The 24,316-nt window shown below is 40.2% G+C and overlaps 1 protein-coding gene across 1 annotated transcript in view; it reads left to right on the plus strand.

Annotated features, from left to right (window-relative positions):
- The window catches only part of necab1 (N-terminal EF-hand calcium binding protein 1), a 107,696-nt gene that overhangs the window by 54,313 nt on the left and 29,067 nt on the right, over positions 1 to 24,316 (plus strand). Inside the window, 1 exon segment of the mRNA NM_001102952.1 lies at positions 3,591 to 3,688. Within this exon segment, the coding sequence (NP_001096422.1) occupies positions 3,591 to 3,688 (98 nt within the window).

Genomic DNA, 24,316 nt, shown 5'->3' on the forward strand with positions numbered 1-24,316 from the left:
GCTCTCTAAATTTGGCAGCCTAAATCGAATGTTTTGTACTTCCTAAACCATTTGGCAAGGAAAGGCCAGTCTTCAAGTTCTAAAGATCTATTTTTGCTACCTAGTTGAACGGTAGCAATTATTACTGATGTGTGCAAGAAACAAAGTGCTGCTCTGAGCTATATTACCCGAATCTACTCTGCCAGTGCCAAACAACCTTTAATGATGTTACATTCATTTATTCAAAAATAATTCTTCCCATATTTATTGAAGGCCCTATTTGCTTGGTTATAATTATGCTTCTTCATACTCCAAAAAATAGCAGCCAAGCACATGAGTAAAAGAGAAGCATGACATTTCTAGATCAGGAATAGAAATAGTTCCAGGTATGATTATAAAGCAGTCCATGAAATCCATGCCTACAACCAGTCTGTTTAGGCAGAAAGAATAAGAAATAAGGCCCAAGGGGGCTATTATAGACAGAATGCCTTGACCAGACAAGATTTCCAGTCCTTCCTTGGATTCTTGAGGATCATAGGCAACCTAATAATATTGGTAGGGCGGAAATGTTGTACATTTTGTTTTGGCCCTCTGTACCAGCCCAAGGCAACCACATTTTGTGATGACCCCTAAGCTTGGCTTCCCAACAGCTGCCGATGATGTAATAGCAACCAAAGTTTTCATAGTCATGTGAGAAGCATCTGTTGTCAAATGAAAGGATACATGGGCTTATTTGTGAATGTGCAAGTCTAAAGCACCAAAATGGACAAAATATTCTTCTTACCAATAACAATAACTTCTTTACTGACAGGTAGATATTTAGATAAGTTAGAGATATTACAGAGGAGTTAACAGAGGAGTTATATATATATATATATAACACTCTTCAGGAGTAAATGCTCCTCAGGGGTCAATAACAGCACAATGGATAATTGATTTGTAAATATCACGCCAAGCTTTCAGGCCTCTTGAGTGGAACCTAGGCAGGACAACTTCTACCCCAAGGTCCCTACTCTTGGGCAGTGTAGCCAGGACTGTAGTCCTTAATAAATCTCCTTGGTGGAGCTCAGGCTGCTTAATAGCTAGCGCTATTCCTACCTATCACTCCTGGAGTGATCTATAACAGGGAATAACCTCACACTAGGCTTGATTGTGCCTAGGCTGCAAACTTCTTCCCCTCCTGCCTAAAGGAAAAATCCAGGTAGAAGGACCCAGAGCATATGTGTGATTTTGCTTATATACTTTAGAACAGTGACATGAACTTCCAGGAGAATACAGGAACAGAAACTTATTTCCCTTCTATAACTAAAGGCTCTCCTATCTGTCTAAACTTTAGAGGCCTGCCTGGGAAAAAGGGTGACTATTTTAGTCCCCTACATTCACAACTGAACACAAATAGTAGCATAGTAGGGGGGTAATGGACATAAAGGAACCCTGGAATTAAATGTTGTGCCAACATATTCAACTGCTTTGTGCCAGTGAATTACACACAGTAATACCATTATTTATGTCCAAATGCAGTTAGAAAGTGGACAAGGGGGACTCTAATTTGCATTTGGCATTGGTCTCCCCAAATCACATACAGAAGTAGTATCTGTAGGATATTGCTTGACTGAAAATGATTTCTTTCTTTTCATATTGTACTGCTCAACATTATAAAAATACACAATCCATCTGAGTGTTGGGGTAACTCCATGTGTGTGTCATTGAATCAGACATAGGATAGCCAGCTGGCCTTTACTTTACTGAACTATGTGCTACAGGGCAGCAGTGTAACTGTATGTTACATACATATTGATTCAACTCCAGTATGATTATTCTATGAACAGAAAATTAAACTGAAAGGTATTTTAATGATTTTTATTAATTAACTGTATATTAAAATAATTTCATTACTTTTCCTTAAGAAATTATGGGACAGCCATATACGTTTTCTAACACTGCTCTAATTTTTCACTAATAATAATAATATTATCTTTTTGTTGTCAATTCATAGAAAGGAGAACTTTCCATAAAATTAAGCATCCTTTTTTAATATGTACCTGTACTTGTATGTGTGCATTTGTCTGTATGTCTGCCTGTGCCTTGTATGCCTCTATTTGGCAGAATGTGTTTGATTGTGTGGGCATTTGATAGTGTGTATTTGTTGTATGTGTGTCTCTATATCTCTAGGTCATTTATCATGGTTTCTTAAAATTTCTCTCATCTCACCTTTCTGTTATACCCTTATGCCTAGTTCTTTTCTTCCAGTTTCCAAATGTTTGCATTCTATGACTTATTTCCATTTCCTGATGTTATCCTTCCCCTTTATCTACCAAGACTCAGATTTCTATTTTATTCTGTAATATGTACTATATTTGTATTAAATTTCTATTATGTTCAGTCCTGCCTCCATATCTGTCTGTTTCCTATTCATCCTTTGATCTCTTCATCATCTTTCCTAGTCAGAGAGTTCTCTCTGCTGCCCAGTATTACAGCCTATTTGTCCTTAGCTCATTGAGATTGGCCAACATGCAGGGGCAGACTAGACTGCAAGAGTAACAATGGGTCTTGGCACAGGTCAGCCCAAAACCAATGGGACTTTAATGAGATTGGGACAGTGAAACACATTTTTAACCAACAAAAAACTTTAGCACAAACTGTATAAATTTGGGAGGGAGGGAAAATAATAATCCGCTTATGGTGTCTAAAATCAATATAGAAATGCACTGGCCAGTCCCTAAATATGAACAGATTTATTACGGGACATAAATAACATCAGTGCACAACTTGGAGAAAGAAATCCCTTCATATGCTATAAATAAAAGATCACTAAGCGGAGCTGCACAAGATTGGAATGGGAGGTAGGAAGGACTAAGCGCATTTTGATGCAAGTACCTTTATTAAAATTGGTTTTACATGCAACTCACTGCGGGGAAAAGTGTGAGTTTCCCACTACAGAAAAAGAAAGAACTGCAGCCAAATGCCAGAAATTGCCCAATCCTAGACTTACGTATGTGATTTTTCTTGTCATGTTGTATTATTGCCATATAAATGTTATTATTATAACAACAATATCCCTTTAATAAACAATGCCCATAATCCTATTCCCACTCCCAGTTCAGAAAACAGGAGTTCATTTAATTTCACTCCCCCTTCCAGTTAATTAGTCAATAGAATGAGCTCTTCCTTATTTATTATGCTTGTTTACAATTGAAATTCCAGCTAAAATCTAAGGGCTGCGACAGACTTGGAGATTAGTTGCTGCGCGACAAACCTCCCTTGTCGTGGGCGACTGATCTCCCCGAAATGCCATCCCACCAGCTAGAATTTAAATCGCCAGTGGGATGGCATACGCGGCGTGGAGATTTGCCGAAATCGCTGAAGTTGCCTTGAGAGGAAACTTCGGCGATTTCGGTGCCACGTATGCCATCCCACCAGCAATTTACATTCTCGCCAGTGGAATGGCATTTCGGGGAGATTAGTCGCCCGCTACAAGGGAAATTTGTCGCGCGGCGACTAATCTCCCCGTCTGTCACAGCCCTTACTGTGCATTTCTCCTGAGAAGCAATTGCTTGATAAGATGCAGATATACATATACAGAACCTAACTCACCTGTTTTGTTCACGCAGATTATTTTTCACAGCACCTGGGAGAATATGAAAGTGTCCTGGCAGCCCTGGAAGACCTAAACCTCTCAATCCTGAAGGCAATGGATAAAACAAAGAATGTATGAAAAATATATATTTTTTTCAAACTTTTTATTGTGTTAAAGGGGAACTCCACCCAAATACAACTTAAGGATTTTGAAAAGTAAACATAATTTTAAGCAACTTTACAATATATCATAATTTTAATGTAATAATATGGTTTGGAACAGTTACCTAAGCCCGGCTCAAGAAACATGTAAAAAAAAATAATGTAACAGTAGCCGACTGGCCTCAGCCTGCCTTCTGCCTGCATCCTCCAAGTCCCACAATCCCGTGCACACGTGATGTCAGTAAGGAAAGGAACATCACAGTGCAATGCATTGTGGGTTATGTAGTTCCTGCATGTTGTCTGTAAGCTGTGTAAAAGTTGTTACAATTTGTAACATCAATGTTTTAGTCCCTCCTCCCCTGCTAGGATTTCAAATGATACAGAAAGAGAGGAACTGTTTTGCAGCTGAATTTTAGCATATAAAAATGGTATTTATTCATACTTTTTGAAGGAACAGATTACAGTGATAGGTATATTAGGGGTTTCTGTGTTGTTTGGGGCTCTTTAACACATTTTGATTCAGAAGCCGAAGTTCCCCTTTAACATATGATATGTTGTCTTTGTACTATTTGTAACTAAATATAGGGTTTAAATGATCTTTTTATTAACATTTTACACAGCCCACCAACTTTTTTGGAAATGGGGTTTAATAAGTTAATGAATAGCTTATGTCCTGCAAAGGTGTATTCAGGAATAATACAGTAAAATGGGGTATAAATGGCAAGGTCGTCTTTTCACTGTATGGATAATTGATTCGCCTGCATATATACTTTATTCTAGTTTTGTGTTTCACTCTCCATAAAGTGAGGACATGAGGGTCCCTGAAGTAAAACACAATAAGGGACTACTATTTATTGATCAGTAGTAGCCAGAAAAGAGTGGGTAGTCCTGAACTTCACCAAGTAGTCCCCATGCAATGATGAGGCAGAGGCGCCCTTTCCATGTGTGGTATAGGCTTGAATCAATTTTAATTGCTGTGCTGCCACTATCATCTATGCTATAAATATACCACTTTAAGATAGCATGCTGGCACAATGGCTAGCACTACTAACTTGCAATGTGGAGCCCTAGGTTTGATTCCAACCAGGGCACTATTTTCAAGGAGTTTCTATGTTCACCTTGAGTACTCTGATTTTGAAAACATGCATGTGGTTTAACTGGATCCTGATTAAGCTAATAATGTGTATAAATGTGATAGGGACAGAAGGTGGCCATACAGCATCTTGTGGTGGCTGATATACGGATGATCCAATTGTTTGATCCAAGTGACCTCTGCAGGCTTTCAGGAGAGGACTAAATCTACTATGCGGTCCTCGCTCCGACAAGATTCTTAAACATGAAGCCAATTTTCACACAGATTTTTGTCGGATAGGCCATCAGATAAAGCCCATACACAGGAATAAGTTGCTGATTTGGTCTGAAGGGGCGAATTTAGCAGCTAAAATCTGCCAATGTGTGGCCAACTCCACTGGGGCATGGTGGGCAGAAAGTCTGGTTCATATTTTTAAAGAAGAGGCACACAGGATCAGGTTAAAGTTTTGCTTTAGATGATGGTTTAGATTATGGTCATTGGGGTGCCCAACAAATTGGCACCCCCCCCCCCCAAGTATTTTTAATAAATACTATTACATATTTATATATTTACAATATACATTCTTACACCAGGGAAATGCAGGTAGCTGCTATCACACTGCTACTGAATTACAATTCCAAACATGTCACAGCCTGTGTCTCCTGGGTGGGGGGTTTATTAGGATTGATATTGTAGTTTAAGTCAAGAAAAAAACAGGAGTAATGACGTGTATACTTCATGGGGTATATGACCTTGTATAGTGTATAGCTCAGTACGGTTCCATCTTCCCAGGGTACCTGTAGCTATACTGTAGCTGCTCAGAAAGCTATATCTCTCCTGATTGCATGTATTTGTACGTTGCATGCTGGCAAGCATTTGGATGTTTTCAATTCCAAGCACAGGCTTAAAATAAATCAAACAATTGGCCTTGTGTTTGGGAAAGTAGCAGAAGAGTTGCCATCTTATAATTACTTGCACTGAGTGGAATACAGATCTACAGAGTTATTTCAGAAGTTAATTACAGAGAAGGAATCTCTACTGAGCACTGATAACCTGATCGAGTGCATCATGCTGCCTCAAAGTGAGATGACAAGAATACTTAGAAGTAAAAAAAGGCTTGTCTCTAATTAGAAAAGACTAATGAAAATTACTGGTGTATCTTCTCATATACTGTGCGTAAGGGTTTGGTGGCAGACTCCTAACTACCCAGTCTACCAGTCCTATACAGTTTCTACATGTATTTCATGCTAACTAAAGTGGCTGGAGAAAGCTTAGAAACCCTTTATGGAGATTTCCCATCTACTAGGTCACTAGAAACGTTTCCCCAGGTCAGTGACCCTTAGCAACCAATTATAGATTTTTACATTCAACATGAAGTCTAGAGGCGACTGATAAATGACACATCTTCACTCTGGAGAACCAAATCAAGTGATCAAATGATTCCATTTAATTGTGTGAGATGCACCACATATACTGAAATAATTAGATGACTTGATTTGGTTCTTGGGGAAGACTTGTGTTTTGACTATGAAAAAAATTGAGTTTTGGTGGTAATTATGACTCCGTATGAAGGCCTTTTACAAAAAATACTTTTTACATTTTATAATAGAAAATTGCAATTTTAAGTAGTAAGGGGTATGTCCTATTGGGTTAAATTAAGGTTTAAATAATGTTTTTAGCAGACTTTAGGTAGGAGATCCGAATTACAGAAAGACCCCTTATCCGGAAAACCCCAGGTCCTGAGCATTCTGGATATTTGGTCCCATGCCTGTATTTATTGTGCTAAACATTCAAAATCTGAAACTGAATAGAAAGTTACAACTACTTCCTTTACTTACAAGCACAGGAAAAGCAAATCATCAGTCCACTCAGAAGTTATTTGTATAATAAGCTGCTGTTTCTGGAAAGCCTAACATAGGCTTAAGCTGGGGGAAGAGGGGGTTGTTTAAACAGAGGGCTTCTCATTGAAATGGTGATTTGTTTTGGTTGTGCTCAGATAAACAGGAAGTAGAAGGTGACTTTGCTTCCAGTTTTGAATTTAGCATTGTTTAATGCAAGAAATAACAAAAATCATAGATATTTCAGAATTAAAACAATAGGCAAGTTTCAGCAGGGCACCAGGCTAAGTAGCACTGCGTTAGGAGGCAATACTACCTGGCCAGGCTCTGGCATCCTAAAGCCACTAAGGACCCTCTCCACAACAATTATTTGTTTGAATAATAATACTTAAATAAGCCCCTATTTCTCATGTAATGTGAAACAATCTATAATAACAGACCTTACACTAACAGCTGCAATACGTTTCTTTTTTCAGTGAGTAACAAAATGTAATGCTTCCTTGATCGCTCTTTAATGGATTCAATGAATAAAACTTGTTACAAGAGGAAAAAGCGCAGTTTGAAACGAATGTCAATATCATACTTTATTTTCTTTTCAAGAAGGGGCGCCAATCATTAGAAAGAACACAGTTTGTCCTGAGAAGAAAATCAATTCCCGTCTCTGATAAAGTATTCTCAGGAACAAAAGAATCTTCCTGCTGACGTTTACCAAGAGGGGAGAGAGAAAAGAGATGGCAGAAAGGGACGAGCCAGCAATTATTAGAGCCCAGACGTTATCATTTTCGGAGTCCGATCAATTGTTAATACGCGCATGCCTTTTGTTAAAGGGAATAAAGTAGCAACACTGAGGGAGAAGTTCCTGAAAGCTTTTCTTTTACACTGGGCAATGGCCCCTCTTTAGAGACAAGCATTTAGTAGTCGCTTCGAGTTGACGTTACTTAGGAGGGATATATCAATGATTGTAGCAAATATTAACTGTTTAGAATGTTGGTGACCTAGCTGCCAAAGGCAGGGGCACTTTACTAAATGGGCAAAAGGTGCATCTGCCCCAAGCAGACTATTTTGGGGGGCGGCTGTGCCACTATTTCTTTCATTTTTTGTTTAATTTTTTGCTGCATTTGTAGCCTTGCCACCACCTCCCTGCAGCTTCTTCTGTTCAGAGAAAATTCAGAATTTTTTCACAGCTGTTTAAGCTAGCAAGGTAGGCAGAGAGTTTGGGTGCACAAAGTAATGCGTGAGAACACAAAGAAAGAAGAAAACTTCACTTACAGTATGTTATGTTGCTTGTGAAGGTGTTGGTGATGCTTTCAATCCACTGGCCTTACTGACATGTCTGAAATTAATAGAGTGCTCATTGGCTATTTTACAGTGATCATTCTGGCATGTCTGAGGTTCATGGACTGCTTATTGGTCATTTTCCAGTGGTCTTACTGGCATGTGTGCAATTAATAGAGTGGTCACTGGTAATTTTTCAGTGGTCTTACAAACATGGATAGAGTTAATGGAGTGCTCAATGGCTATTTTCCAGTGATCTTACTGGCATGTGCAGAGTAAATAGAGCACTTATTGGTCATTTTTCAGTGGTCTTACGGGCATGTGTGGAGTTAATGGAGTGCTCATTGGTCAATTTTTAGTGGTCTTACTGGCTTGTGTCAAGCACATATGTTCAATATAGTAAAGCAGGCAGTGAAAAAAAATGGTCTGCACTTAGGTATAATCCCCAGGTGTACCACCCTGAACCAACAGCCCTGGGAGCAGAAAAATGACAATATGATGATGCAATATGTGCTAGTGCCCCCCCTATCCTGGTAGGCCCTGTCTGCATTTGTTCAGTATAGTATTTGCTCATTCAGTCAGATATTCAGTCAGCAGCTGCAAGGGCAAAATGGTCCATTGATTCACGGGACGAGGGGGTTATTCTTCCACCTTACAGAGCGCTGGTAAGGCCCCATCTAATATATGCCATTCAGTTTTCGTCTCCAGGGCTCAAACCGGATATTATTATACAGGGTTATGGGAGATAGCTCTTAGTACAAGTTGACCCAGGGACTGGTCCGATTGCCATCTTGGAGTCAGGAAGGATTTTCCCCCCTCTGTGGCAAATTAGAGAGGCTTCAGATGGGGTTTTTTACCTTTCTCTGAATCAACTAGATGACGTTCCTTGGAAAACGGGTTACCAGATATTGGATCCCATACCTGTAGTACATTTAGTTCTCACAATGCTGAGATGTCCCATTGGTAAAGTCCTACCTTCTCCTTTACTTGCATGACTTCCCTCCCTGAAATGTTGGTACTGCTTCCAATGCAATGAGCTAAAATGGGGACTCTGGGTGCCGTCATTAGAAATACTGCTGGTCATCATGCATCTCTATTGTCCTACACATATCATAGCATTTACTGTCTAGGAAATCAAGCCATTTGGATTAACATCTGCTGCTCTAGAGGCAGAAATTGGGTTTGTAGTTGCCATAGTGACTAGGGATGTCAACTAAAATATTTTTCGAGTCAATATTGTTGAGAAAATTTTATCTTTTGCTGTGGAAAATAAATGTGAACAAATCAGAGCTATTACTTAATGCAACCCTTGCCGGGCACTCATAAATGCTGTTATTTATTTCACATGCTTCAAGCACCTCCTTAAGTCATAAAGGATTTGCTCCTCTGTGTGACACTATGAACGCTTCAAGGAGCAGAGCTGGGAAATGTTATAAGAGCAACTAAAGCACAGAGATAACGCTAGGCAAACAAGCAGCACCACTTGGGCTACAATATAACTGTGTAATGTATCAGATCTAGTTTATTCAAGGCGCTGTGCACCAGAAACAAAAACAATACACAGGGAGTCAAGGCAAATTTTGGAAGCGGAGTGAAAGATATGCAGGGGTGCAGCTCCCTCTTATGCCAGGGCCGCATTGTAAAGTATTGCCTGATGCTCAGTGAGAAAAAGGGGGAGAAATAACAGATATGGGTGTTGTAAGGAAGGTGTGGTATCCTGGGGGAGGACGTCGGGGGGGGGGGGGGCCGCGTGGGAACCTGCAGGGCCCCTGGGACAGGGAGCCCCGGTGGGCCCTTCACCCCCCAGTCCGACCCTGAGGATATGTAAATGCCCCCCCGCCCACAAAAAAATGTAATCAGTGAACAGCCTCTTTGAAATTGTTCAAAGGTTAATAGTAAGGCTGCAGTGTCCAGCCAATGGGGAGATGGCATTGCTGGTTTCCATAAAAAATGCTCTAGCTGAGCACTCTGCAGTAGAAACATGTTCTTTCTCCTAACCTGCTCCCCTAAGCTCAGTTTAACCATTACAGTGCTCAATCCAAGCAGGACTTTTAATCAGAGTAAGTTCTGCCCGTGTAAGCCTGCATTCTTCATTGCATGGATTTTACAAGCACATGTGTTTGCAGATGTAAATGTCACTTATGATGTGAGAGAGGGAAAATGGGCGCTGTTATTTGTTTTAGGAAAATGGGATGGTGCTGGCTAACAGATGGGATATATTCAGTACAAATGGTGTGGCTTAGGTAGGGGAGACGTGCCCAACTTAAATACAGGGTAGGTAAATGTAGGGTTTACGTGTCCTTTAAAAGCTGGCATATATGTCAATATAAATGACAAAGCCCAGTGCCAGTGTACAGTAGCCCATTACAGAAAGTCACATCACAGTATTTTAGGAGCATTATCCAAAGCTCCTACTGTTCCTTTGTATAACGAGCTAGGTTTTAAAAATGTACTATACTCATGCTTTCATGTTCCCACTCCAGTCAGTTATCCATCCCCAAGCAGTAAATTGGCATTTTACAAGTAATCACCTGCTAAAAGTCAAACAGAGCAGCTATGAGTTTGCATTAGTCTATGGGCAGTGATATGTTTTACTGTTGATTTGATCAATATCAGTATTTTAATAAAGTAAACCATCACTAGCTGATTCGCTAGAATTAAATCTATTTAGAACTATTAATTCTCATTCAAAATAATTATTTGTAGTGTGCCAATATCAGTTGGAATCTATATACAGTGTATTTACAAATGATGCATAGCCCTATCCTTCTTATTGGTTATTTAATTAATGTAGTATCCCATGTAGCAGAGTTGTTTTCTTTGTGCTGTGCACATGGAGGGAGTATAATAGTGCAAGTATATATTTATTCTGCTATAAGATTTGTTTTAAATTGGTACAGAGTGAAGGGAAAGTTTTCTTATTTAGCATTGCTCCGTTGCATTGTCTGACAGGAACTGAAACCTTGAATTTTCCCATTGGAGCTTAACTGACAGGCTGCAAGAAAATCAATGAACTTTCAATCAAGAGAACTTTTTTCAAATCAGTAAATAAAAAAGAGACAAATTAATCCTCATTGCAGTAAAACATGATTGCCATACATTTAGCCACATAATTCATATTAATTTGCTGGGAGTGGAAGAACTTGACTTGACTGAGCCCTGATCTCAACCCGACTCAACCCCTGTAGGATGAAATGGAATGTCCCTACAAGCCAGGGCTGATTCCCAACCTCAATTATGCTTTTATGGAGCAATCTAAGCAAATCCCACCAATAAGGTTTCAACATCTAGTGAAAAGCCTTCTCAGAAAAGCAAAGGTTGTTATAGCAGCAAAGGGACAACCCCACATTAATTCCCTTGGTTTTGGAAGGGCTATTGTCATTAAATAAATCTGTTCTAGAAAGCAATACTTGATCGTGTAGAGTTGGTTTGGGGAAAAACATTAATTGCGGGTTTTACTTTAATTACCTTACTTTAATTTTGTGCTTGATTGTGGTATTTAAATTAATTGGCTCTATTTACTTTGTCTTATAGGCATATTTATAACTGCCCAATGCTTATTGCTGCATAAAGAGTGAAACAAACAAAGGAAAAACACAATATTCAAGAGAAGTTTTAAGAATGCCATAATCTGGCCCATCTCTGTGTTTCTTTCCCAGAATTCTGCATTTGATTTCCCTGCATCTTGCTCAGATAGATTTGTTTATCCCATACATCTACTAGGCAGCAGAACAAATGAATTGTGATTGCAACAGACCTGTCTGGCACTTAAACTGTGTTTTTACTGTTACAGACTGCGTAGAAACAGGATATGGAGATGGATAAAATGTGATGAGGCACCTGGTGTACAGGGCGCACTATACAACCAACCTTTCCCTGTCTGTATGGGAAAACAACTTGCTAACAAATTAGCCAGTATGAAGCACTATATGTGCATTACCTTAGGAAAAGTCTAACTTAATTGGTTCTGATAAAGAAATGGCATCAGGCAGCGAGAGGCACATAGTGGTAAATATTATATGAGGATCATCTTTGTGCTGAGCAATTACAAACGAAAACAAACAATGTTCCAAACAGCCATTGGCGGTGAATAGGTGTGCGGTGCAAATTAAGACACGCGCTCAGAAACAGTATTGCCTGCTAATGCCTTTGATTAGAGTCCTGCAGTGGGTTGGGTACCCATGGGTTATCCACAAGAAAAGTGGGTAGCCTACAGGCTGGGGGTAGGATTTACAGATATGAGCCTAGATGTGGGTCTGTAGGTTGCGTGTCTGCATTTCATGGGTCTGGTTGCTGCATATTTTATATTATATTATCTATATTTTACTCCTTTACACATTTTTCTGCCCCACCCACTTTTGATGATGCCACTTCCAGTTTGCATTAACAGAACTTCCTGTTTAATGGTGGTCAGTGGGTTGCAGATTGGGCGGCAAATAAGGCAATTGTGAGTCAGGTAGTGGATCCAAGCAGGTAGAAATGTGGGTTGTGAGACCAGGTCATGGGTTGGGTATGCAGGTCCAGGTTGGGTCTGGGTTCAAAAATTGGTTCCATACAAGATTCTACCTTATATCCATTGGCTAAAATCCTATTGCCAAGTAACTTGCTTTAAAAAAATTAGGAAACTATTATGCTCCCCATAGGAAATATTTAGACATCCCATAATATCAAAAAATAATAAAAAATAAAATAAAAACCTTCCCAACTGCCACCAGATGCTTCTTGGCTAAATCTGACAGCAGAGCTTGGGGGTAGGGGGGTCACAAGTGATGTCCCATACACGGGATGTGACTTCCACTACCTAGGGGCTCCTGTACTTACCGTTTGGCTCAAGGCAAGTTAGTGCATGGGTAGAGTTGGGTGCCATGGGTGCCATGGGAGCAAAGGAGCCCAGTTTCTACCCTATGGCAGGTGTAAGTACCGGGCTTCCTTACTCAGTGCCTCACTCTAGAGGGGCAAAATTTTGCTCCCCATTGTGCTCCTGCACCTGTATCTAGGCCTCTGTGTCCGTAAATTAAAAAAAACCTTTAACTTGAACATCTGATTGCATTAAACCTGTTATCCACAACACTCAGGACCAGGGGTTTTCCAGATAAGGGAACTATCCTTAATTTGGATCTCCAAACCTTAAGGGTACTAAAAAATTATTTAAACATTAAATAAACCCAATAGGATTTTTTGCCTCCAATAAGGATTAATTATATCTTAGATGGGATCAAACACAAGGTACGGTTTTATTATTACAGAAAAAAAGGAAATAATTTTTAAAACTTGTAATTATTTGATTAAAATGGAGTCTATGGCAGATGTCCTTCTCGTAAATCAGAAATTTCTGGATAAAGGGTTTCTGGATAACAGATCCCATACCTGTATAAAATCATGTGATATTTTCATTGCAGCTTTTATAGTGCTGTGCAATATTTGGTCATATTAGTGGGTCAGATTATGGATAACAGAAGTGGTTCTGCTTGCTCTACATAAGGTTGCCTTTCACTCAGTGCAACATATTCACTCATGCCTAAAATCCCCTCATATTATTGGCTTATTTACATTTCCAGCTCTCTAATCCTTTTAATGTCATTTTGGATTCATGGAAGGGCTCATTTGTTCACAATTGCCTCACTTAGATAATATCAGCAGCGCTGCTCTCAATCAGCAGGTTCTAATTCGCTCATTTGACTTATTTACAAAAGAAGGCTCTTAGTACCTGGTAGCGTTTCCAGCAGTGAAGATGAAGGGATTCGCTTGTGGAGAAATGCTTTGATAGCTTTCAGCAGCGCCAGCGACTATGAATTTATCAGCAGAGCAGAATAATCTTGCACGGATCCCAAATAATATTGTGCAATGTTATTACAGGTTTCTTCAGAAGCCAATTACAGTATGAGGCATGCAGGCGATGGTGAAACAATATACCAACGCATTGGCTCGTGTTGCACTTGAATGTTATTGATTCAAAATATGACTGGATCTTTTCTTTACATTGTTACTATCAAGTAGTATGAAATTCAACCACGAAATAAAAGCTGTATGGTCATTTATTAAAGGAGAAGTAAAGCTCATCAGCTGTGTGAAAAATCCCATTTACTTGCATCAGCATGTGCTCCTTTTTATCCCTAAAATGACCACCCCACTGCATTGGGTCAGGTACCCATGGGTTACCCGCATGGTGGGGACATTGAGTTGATTCCCGAGTGCTTTGTGGGTATCCCACGTGTACCCGACCCAATGCAGGACTCTACCTTGCACACTTCTGTATAGTTGGGCTTGGCACTGCAGCCTTCCTCATGTCTTTTGTCTCAAAGTAAGAGCTCTTGTTCTTATTGGCACAGGCTGCTACTGCCAAACAAGGCAGTAGCTCCAGGGTTTCCATAGTGGCACACCGCAGATGCACCAAAAGAATTGGGAACACCTCACTCTTACACCAAACACCAAAAATGATGCCAACCTGATTTATTTAGCACAATTGCATCTGATTCAAGTCTAAGTGCAAGCACAATTGTATTTTTTTAATTCAACAACTGCCTCAGCTGCATCTCCCCCTGCTGACCACAATTACGCTGGAATTGTGGAAAAACCATATTCATTGGATCCAAAATTGTATTTTGCCAACTTAAGCTGCTATGACAGATGCAACCTTACTTTCTGCTAATGGTGTGACTAATTCCAATGACCGCTAAGCTTAGGTCCTCAACAACAGCCTAGAGCATACTAAGCATGTGCAGTGCCACTGGCACACATAGGGTGGCCTAACAAATGCAAAGACATATTTGCAGACGTGGTTTTTCTAGAACCTTATGTTGTACAGCATAGCTGGCCTTACATGTAACCATATGATTATATTATTATATAGTGAGCAGTCCGGGCCACTTGTTTATTATACGCTTGCATGTGCCATACTATGGCTGCCTACAGAGGTCCCCTCAAGGTGTTGGGGCAGACCACTTGTTGGGTGTTTTTTTTCCCTTTTTTTTTTATATCCTACTGTTTTTGCTCCACCTCAAGATCCCAGTGTCGGAAACAATTTTTACGTGATAGTTGCCCTTTGCCATCTACCTTGATTAAATATTGGTTCAAGGCATTCGCATTTTGAATCTATACACAAAACTGCCTTAACCCACCAAATTGGACACTAATGGCGTTTCTGCCACATCGCGCATCTCCATGCTGGAAGTGACTCAACTCACACACACTTGGATTCAGGCAAAACAGAAATTTTGCACTACGCACTCACATCACAAAGAAGCCCTCTGGTGCTTGTACTTACCCAAACAACCCTAAATCAGAACTTATAACTAGATTTCAATTTGCTCTTATGTCGAGGACACAAAATAGTCATTAGAGCAAAATAGAAATAATGATCCCACGTGCAGGCTGGAACTGGTTGTGCATAGCTTACCTGGTCCTTAGGGGGAAGGAAAAGGTTAGATGAGCAGCGCAGGAGACGCATACGGAATAAATTCACAGGGAAAATGTGGCACTTGATATTTGATGACATCTCATTGGGGATTAGTAACTGTGACTCATTACAACGCCTTCAGCAACGATGTGAGGGAGATTATCCAAGTTACAGCTCGAATATTTCACATGCAGAAAATATCAGATTCTTTTTTTTCTTGTTAAACTTAATAACTAATGGAATTATTTATAACACAAGGCAACTCAAAGACCATTTCAGGCTCACATTGTTTATCTGCCTAAGGATTTGTTTCTGCCTGAAAATGTTGCCAATAATCTATTTGTTATAGACAGGGTGCCACATAGATCTGAAGGTGGGTATCATTTATCTGTGCCCTATGACCAGTATTGTAACTACCAGTCACGACTGCAGGAAGAAATTGAATTGTATTAAAAGGAATTATAGAGACCTACCATAAATATCATGGGGGTCTTGACCCATAGGTTAATATCCCAGGCATGCAGTATTAATATATCCGCCATTTGTTCTCTATTTTCCTTTCCTACATCTCTCAGTCTCAAGGCACCAGTCATGAAACCTATCCCTAGGCTCATACGTACTGTAGCAACTGTACTGTAGCAACTGTGTGCTTCTACAAGATGTCTGCTGCTGGCTGCAAACCAAAGAGAACTGATGTGCTTAGGATGGGAGACTTTTATTAGAGTCAGACCTAGCTAAGCCTGTGAATTCTGATTCTTCTAACTAGTGGCTGCTGGCCAGTGACAAACACTCTTTGAGCTTTTATTGCAGCACTCACGCAGCCTACCTGGCACTAAGGACCCACACTAATCATGCACCTTCACTGGGTCAAATCTTCTTCATCCTTAGGTGCTCACCACAGCTGTCACCCATACCCAGTCTGACTTGCACAACAGAATCTAACCCCTTTCTCTTTATGTTGTGTGCAAGCTGCTTAGCAGCACATAGCTACCATTGTCCACAGCTTTTACCCAATTTAGCAGTCCACTTGGGTTGCTCACTCATCATTTGGGACAGATCTGCCATTGCCAATAAAGCTAACTGCCTCTGAGGCAAACTATAACCTGCTACCACAGTAGGTAGACTTAAAGGACATGTAAACCCCACACACAAAAATATAATCAGTGAACAGCCTTTTTGAAATCTTTCAATACCTGCCATACTGGTTGTGCAGAGGTTAATAGTAAGGCTGCAACATCCCCTTAATCACTTAGATTTCCTTCTCCTCCTGTAACCCACTCGGCCCCCTCCCTCAGGAATTTGATTTGGCTGTTGGCTTGTGGGCATGCTCAGTTGTTCTAAGCTCAAATTACTAAACACGCCCCCCAGTCTAGCAGCCAGTGAAGAGATGGCATTGCTGGTTCCCATATAACTCAGCTCTAGCTGTCTGCTTCAGTTTTTTCTCCCAACCAACTCTCCTGAGCTCAGCTCAAACAAAGCAGAACTTTTATTAAAGACAGTCCTGCCTGGGTGAGGCTGCTTTCTTGATGATATATGACATGTATCAGACAAAAAATGGCTGCCGGGTGAAAGCTGCTATTTGCTTTAGGAAAATGTGATGGTGCTGGCAAACAGAGGGGATATATGCAGTACAAATAATGCCATTTGGGTGGGGGAGACATGCTCAACTATTTTCACTGTCTGGGAGCTGTCAGGGTCAGCTCCTTCCTTTAGGGCTACATGCGTCTCCAAATAGCTGCTCAAATATTTCTTTCAAATTTCCTAACCCCTTTCTGGTCCTAAGGTTACATACCTTTATGCCTATCCTGTGCCATGACAGTGAGTATTGCTGTTGATAAACATTCTCCAATAAGCCAAACTAACCTTATACACCTTTTCTCAACAACTGAACATACAAAGGGACTTTTAAGAAGTACAAAAGACCCTTTGTTTTTGTGTGAATATCAGTGTTCAGATAATGCGAAAGGTTCTTTGGTAAACTGAGCTCAGAGTTATGATTGGGCCACTGTAGGACATCTTTTTGTGCTTTATCCTCTACATTGGCCTTGTATTTGGGATCATTGTCCTAAAAGGTATATTTTTGCCCAAGCTTAAGTCTTAACACAATGGAACGGGTTACTCTGGGTTACTCTGCAGGATCCCCCTGTATTTTTTACCATCCACAATTTTTATAGTTTAATAAGATGTCAAATCCCTGCTGATGAAAAGAGGCTCCACAGCACGATGAGCTTTCAAAGGACTTTATAACATGTTGCACAGATGCTTTGGCAATGTATATATATTATTCTACATTATTAAAAAGCATCCATTTCAGATTCGCTATTAACAATATTACTTTATAACACTTAGTAGTTGCGTTTTGCTGCCATCATAATGTCCTCAGTGGTGGCTGAGCCAAGGGGAAATAGTCTCCATGGGGCCAAATTATTTATAATATATTCTGCAGCTCTCCAGCTGTTATTGAAGTACAAACTCTTGCCAAAGGCAGTCAGAGGATACTAGGGGCTGCATGTTGGACGTGCCTGATATAAATTGTTACTGACACCATTTTGCCTGACTCTCCCGACTGTCCAACAGAGGCAGCCTCTTCCCCAACAGGGGATACATCTCTACAGAGAGTTCTGTTCGTTTATCTCTTATTATCTCTATATGCAAGTACTGTTCCCCTAGTTCCACAAATAATGGTGCTTGGGGTGGTTTCCCCAGCTTTAGTCCCCCTAAAGACAAGTCTGCTTTTAAAAGAGCAGATCTGATGTTTAATAACAAGCCACAAACGGATGCTAAAGTTCATTCCAGCGAACATGCCCTGCCTCTCTGTTTTAGTTTTACATCCCATCAAGTTGTTTTTAGTTCTGCTGGATGATCATTTTGCTGACAAGTTAATCGCTAGTATGAGATCCACGCAGAATACAATTTAGGCTTCATTGGCTTAAATCATCCTGACACTAACTGCTCAAAGAATTACAACATATTAACATTATACAGAAGTCACACATGACATGTCTACCAAGAAAGGCCATTTATAAATAACCTCTGGTTGTAGAAAGTTTACTATTACAGGCACAAACTATGTAATAGCCTAAAACAAGATTTATATTTAACTGTGGAAGGCTTGGCATTTTATTTAATTCTTGCAATATGGTTTTTTATTAAAAGCTAAAGTTTCTATTAGGCATATACAACGTGGATGAGGTTATTTACTGACAACAGGGCATGTGCAAAGTAAAAAAAAAAATTTAGTTATTTACACTTTGTGCCTCTGCCCGCAGGTCCTTGGGAGCTAGAATGGAGGCACAGAGTGCAGCACTGGTGGGCACAAGGCAGCCTTGTTATTATCACCTAGGGCAGGCGGTAGGCTCAGGGCTACATTGCAGCCTGCTTTTGTTAGTACAGGTATAGGACCCGTTATCCAGAATGCTCGGGACCAAGGGTATTCCGGATAAGGGGTCTTTCCGTAATTTGGATCTCCATACCTTAAGTCTACTAAAGAATCAATAAAAAAATAATTAAACCCAATAGGATTGTTTTGCATCCAATAAGGATTATTTAAATCTTAGTTGGGATCCATTACAAGGTACTGTTTTATTACTACAGAGAAAAAAGAAATCAGTTTTAAATTTCTGAATTATTTGATTAAAATGGAGTCTATGGGAGATGGGCTTTCCGTAATTCGGAGCTTTCTGGATAACGGGTTTCCGGATAAGGGATCCCATACCTGTACTCACTTAAGTGTCTGAAGTAGCTTGCACTATTGACTAGTGACTAATCTGTTGGCAATAAAAGGCCTCAGTAGCTTTACTTCTCCTTTAAGCTAGGCAAGTAAAGATAAACTTATTTGGGGAGGTCACCAAACAAGTGGATCTTTCCCCATAAGAGACAACAGGCTGATTAGATCATAATGTGATTGTTTAGCCTGAGGCCCAAAGGATCAGAGGGGATTATAGGCAGACAGGGGATGTTCTTTTTCCCATAAAATGATCAGTGCAGGCCCTTTAGATTAGAGGAACTGAACTTTCATTTGAAGCAGCGTAGGGGGTTCCTCACGGTGAGGGCAATGCCCTTCCTAGTGATGTTGTGATGGCAGATTCTGTTAATGCCTATAAGAGGGGCCTGGATGAGTTCTTGAACAATCAGAATATCCAAGGCTATTGTGATACTAATATCTACAGTTAGTATTAGTGGTTGTTTATATAGTTCATGTATGTGAGTGTATAGATAGGTCAGTGTGGGTCTGTATGTGAGTGGATAAATAAGTCAGTATGGGTCTGTATGTGAGTGGATAAATAAGTCAGTATGGGTCTGTATGTGAGTGTATAGATAGGTCAGTATGGGTCTGTATGTGAGTGGATAGATAGGTCAGTATGGGTCTGTATGTGAGTGTATAGATAGGTCAGTATGGGTCTGTATGTGAGTGTATAGATAGGTCAGTATGGGTCTGTATGTGAGTGTATAAATAGGTCAGTATGGGTCTGTATGTGAGTGTATAGATAGGTCAGTATGGGTCTGTATGTGAGTGTATAGATAGGTCAGTATGGGTCTGTATGTGAGTGTATAAATAGGTCAGTATGGGTCTGTATGTGAGTGTATAGATAGGTCAGTATGGGTCTGTATGTGAGTGGATAGATAGGTCAGTATGGGTCTGTATGTGAGTGTATAGATAGGTCAGTATGGGTCTGTATGTGAGTATATAGATAGGTCAGTATGGGTCTGTATGTGAGTGTATAGATAGGTCAGTATGGGTCTGTATGTGAGTATATAGATAGGTCAGTATGGGTCTGTATGTGAGTGTATAGATAGGTCAGTATGGGTCTGTATGTGAGTGGATAGATAGGTCAGTATGGGTCTGTATGTGAGTGTATAAATAGGTCAGTATGGGTCTGTATGTGAGTGTATAGATAGGTCAGTATGGGTCTGTATGTGAGTGGATAGATAGGTCAGTATGGGTCTGTATGTGAGTGGATAGATAGGTCAGTATGGGTCTGTATGTGAGTATATAGATAGGTCAGTATGGGTCTGTATGTGAGTGTATAAATAGGTCAGTATGGGTCTGTATGTGAGTGTATAGATAGGTCAGTATGGGTCTGTATGTGAGTGTATAAATAGGTCAGTATGGGTCTGTATGTGAGTGTATAGATAGGTCAGTATGGGTCTGTATGTGAGTGTATAGATAGGTCAGTATGGGTCTGTATGTGAGTGGATAGATAGGTCAGTGTGGGTCTGTATGTGAGTGGATAGATAGGTCAGTATGGGTCTGTATGTGAGTGGATAGATAGGTCAGTGTGGGTCTGTATGTGAGTGGATAGATAGGTCAGTATGGGTCTGTATGTGAGTGTATAAATGGGTCGGTATGGGTCTGTATGTGAGTGTATAGATAGGTCAGTGTGGGTCTGTATGTGAGTGGATAGATAGGTCAGTATGGGTCTGTATGTGAGTGTATAGATAGGTCAGTGTGGGTCTGTATGTGAGTGGATAGATAGGTCAGTATGGGTCTGTATGTGAGTGGATAGATAGGTCAGTATGGGTCTGTATGTGAGTGGATAGATAGGTCAGTATGGGAAACTCCTGTCATCCTTACTAGCCCAAGTTAAATAAAGATGCCCAGGCCCTACCAAGATTATAACACAGATCAGCAATGAGCTGGTCAGGAAAAACTCAAACTGCAAGCTCCTCTGGTGTAGGAATTGCTAGCGGTGCTACATAGGAATAACCCTGGGAAGCATTGACTTAGCATTGACATAGAAGGTCTATGCAAAGCCAATAATCAATGATTAGTGAGGTGTAATTAATGTACATCCTGAGCTTCAAACAACCAGCTTTTTCATTTAAATGAATGCATTATAATGTAATAATGTTGTGTTTGTTGTTGGCAATTATCTGTATCAAAAAGCAAGTAACCCTTCCTTTGAGCAGGACTGGAGAGTTGGAGAAAGTACAGCAATGCTCTAAATACTGTATGAATGTAGCTACATAATGCCAGTGCCTTACTGCTCGCACATCAATAGCATAGAGAGAATCATTTCCAGGCAGTGAATATTTGTTAGAGCCGGTTGTGCTTAGAGCTTGCTGTATTATTTATGACAGTAAACAGAACATTTTGTTTTTATTATTGAGAATATGACTTTGTTTTCTCTGTGCCCAATGCTGTTACAAAAAATAAGGTGTTTAAAATGTTAATGTCGGAAAGAGAGCATCGGGAGAGAAGCAGCACAATATTTCTGAAGCTCAGGAAACATCTAAGGCAATAATATATTTGGCAAAGAACATAAATTCATTTTTTGTAAACATGAGATTCATTTTTTGTAAACATGAGATGTCAGCATAAAAATATTGATTTTTTTCCCTCTCCCTCACAGTACTATGTACTTATTCTTACAGATTCTCTCTTCATTTGTTCTTTAAATGTCCCTTTTGTTGCAAACAAGTACTGTGATAGGTTGTTATATATAAGTTCTATTTTCTATTCCTTCCAGTAAGTATGGTGTCCTTATCTAAGGTACTCTGTGCCTACCTGGAACTATATACCAAAGTGATTGCATAGGGGTCATTTAGGATTGGCACCTTTCTGTTTGTGGCACTCCGGGCAGGTGGTAATGTTACATGAGGTGGGGCAGTAATGTCACGGGGGCGGGGTGGGTGATGTTAGGGGTGGCAGGCCCGGATTTGTGGAAAGGCCACAAAGGCCCGGGCCTAGGGCGGCACAATTTTAGGGGCGGCATGCCGCCCTGCTGCAACAGAATTTTTAAATTTGGCTCCCATACGGAGCAGTCGAGACCTCTCCCCACTGCTCCGTATAGGAGTTTAAATGTGCGAGAGGGGGAGAGGGCGCCGCGAAGTTAAATCCGGCCCTGAGGGGTGGGACTATCAGGCAGTGATTGGACAGTCCTGTCAGATTTCCTAATTTGAAAAACGAGGCAGGCAGTTTTGACCTGGACAGTCCTTCCAAAATCCAGGCTTTCCGGGTCAAAACTGGACAGATGGCAGCCCTAGGATTATTTATTACTCTTCCCACAGCACCAGAAGGAGAGGGATATCATTACAGGCTCTTGTGGAAAAACTTGCAATAAACCCAACAAGGAACCCTACAAGACCAAGATGCATGGTGGAACAGTGGGTTAGCATTTGTGCCCCTTGACTTCTTGGCTTCATTTCTGACCTTCCATGTTTCCATGGGGTTTTCTGGAAATGTTGGTTTTCTTTTACAGCCCAAACGATAATCATTAGCCTAAACCCAATATGTGTTTGTACAAAATTAAGTTCTAAACTCTACCCTGAATGAGGGACTGATACAGTGATTAAAGGGCAACTCCACCCAAACACATTGTAAGCTTTTTGAAAAGTAAACATAATTTTAAGCAATTTAGCAATGTACATTAATTAAAAGTATGCAGCCTTTTCATGATTTTTAATGTAATAATATGGTTAGGAACAGTTCCCTAAGCCCCGCCCCCTGTTCCCCTGCTGATCTGGCTGACTACTTTGATACTCAAATAAAATGTAACAGTGTCGCCTGTCCTCAGCCTGCCTTCAGCCTGCATCCTCCCAATCCCACAATTCCTTGCACACGTGATGCCAATAAGGAAAGGAACATTACAGTGCAATGCATTGTGGGTTATGTAGTTCCTGCATGTTGTCTGTAAGCTGTCGAGAAGTTGGTACAATTTGTAACTTAGTGCTTTAGTCCCTCCTCCCCTGCCAGGATTTCAAATGATGCAGAAAGAGAGAAACTGTTTTGCAGCTGGATTTTATCATATAAAAATGATATTTATTCATACTTTTTAAAGGAACACATTACAGTGATAGGGGTTTCTGTGCTGTGTGGGGCTCTTTAAAAAATATTGGTTCAGAAGCTGATGTTCCCCGTTAAGCTGTGTATAAAGGGTTATAGATTAAGTCAGCATTAAAGATACTGGCAATATACATTTATATACATATGCTACAGCCACACCCAGACCCAAGTTATACTGAATGTGTTCATAATCTTACTAAATCAGGACATTTCCATTCTCGTGTATTTCAAGTCACTTTAAAGTCATCTTTACCTGCATGGCAGAGGCTAAATCATATATAAACAAAAGGTCTACATGAAATAACAAAATAAGCCAGTGTTGTAGAGGCAAGACAAGCCGAGGTAACCTTTCTAGCAGATGGATTTGCACTAAGAATGTGACCTTTTAAAAACTCCGTACTCTTTCTGCCTGTTGCGGCTGAAGCCATTGTATTCTTTACTCAACGAATTCACTGCCACCAAAATATAGTACAAAGCCAATATAGAGCACTGTGCCCTTTAGGATTTGGTCAGGGCCAAAAAAAGCAATTGAAACAGCAAACAGAAATAATAGTGATAAGGCAATGCTGGAGTGCATATAAATACCCTTGTGTCCAACTGTCTCTTATAGTACAGTAACAGATATTTAACATTAAACTGTATCTTATAAGCAAATAATATATATTCACATATATATTATACAGGAACTTCGATATAATATTTTTTAAAATGTATATGAGTATTATGGATTTATAGGGTAAAATGAACAAGGGCAGTTGGACACCCTCCAGGCTGGAAATCTCTACATACTGCCACCTTCCAGTCTATGGGGTATATTTATCATGCTGTGTAAAAAGTGTAGTGAAACATTACCGGAGATGTTAAAATCTAAATGCTGATTGGTTGCCCTGGGCAACATCATGGGTAATGCTTCACTCCACTTTTTACACAGTATGATAAATATACCCCTTAAGTGTCTGATTATCTGCCACCTTTTGGAAGCTGTTGACAATAAGTTACCCTTTGGTGCATATTTAGAGGTTATACTAAGGCAGTGATCCCCAACAGTGGCTAATGAGCAACACACAGTTTTACTCCAAGCAGAGCCTCCTGCAGGCCAGCAGACCACATGGGCTACCAAATAGCCAATCACAGCCCTTATTTGGCACCCCAAAAGAACCTTTTTTTATGCTTGTGTGGCTCACCAACACTTTTTACATTTGGGTTTAGCTCATGGGTATAAAAGTTTGGGG

The sequence above is a fragment of the Xenopus tropicalis genome, chromosome 6 (assembly GCF_000004195.4).
Source record: "Xenopus tropicalis strain Nigerian chromosome 6, UCB_Xtro_10.0, whole genome shotgun sequence".
In the NCBI taxonomy this organism is placed as follows: domain Eukaryota; kingdom Metazoa; phylum Chordata; class Amphibia; order Anura; family Pipidae; genus Xenopus; species Xenopus tropicalis.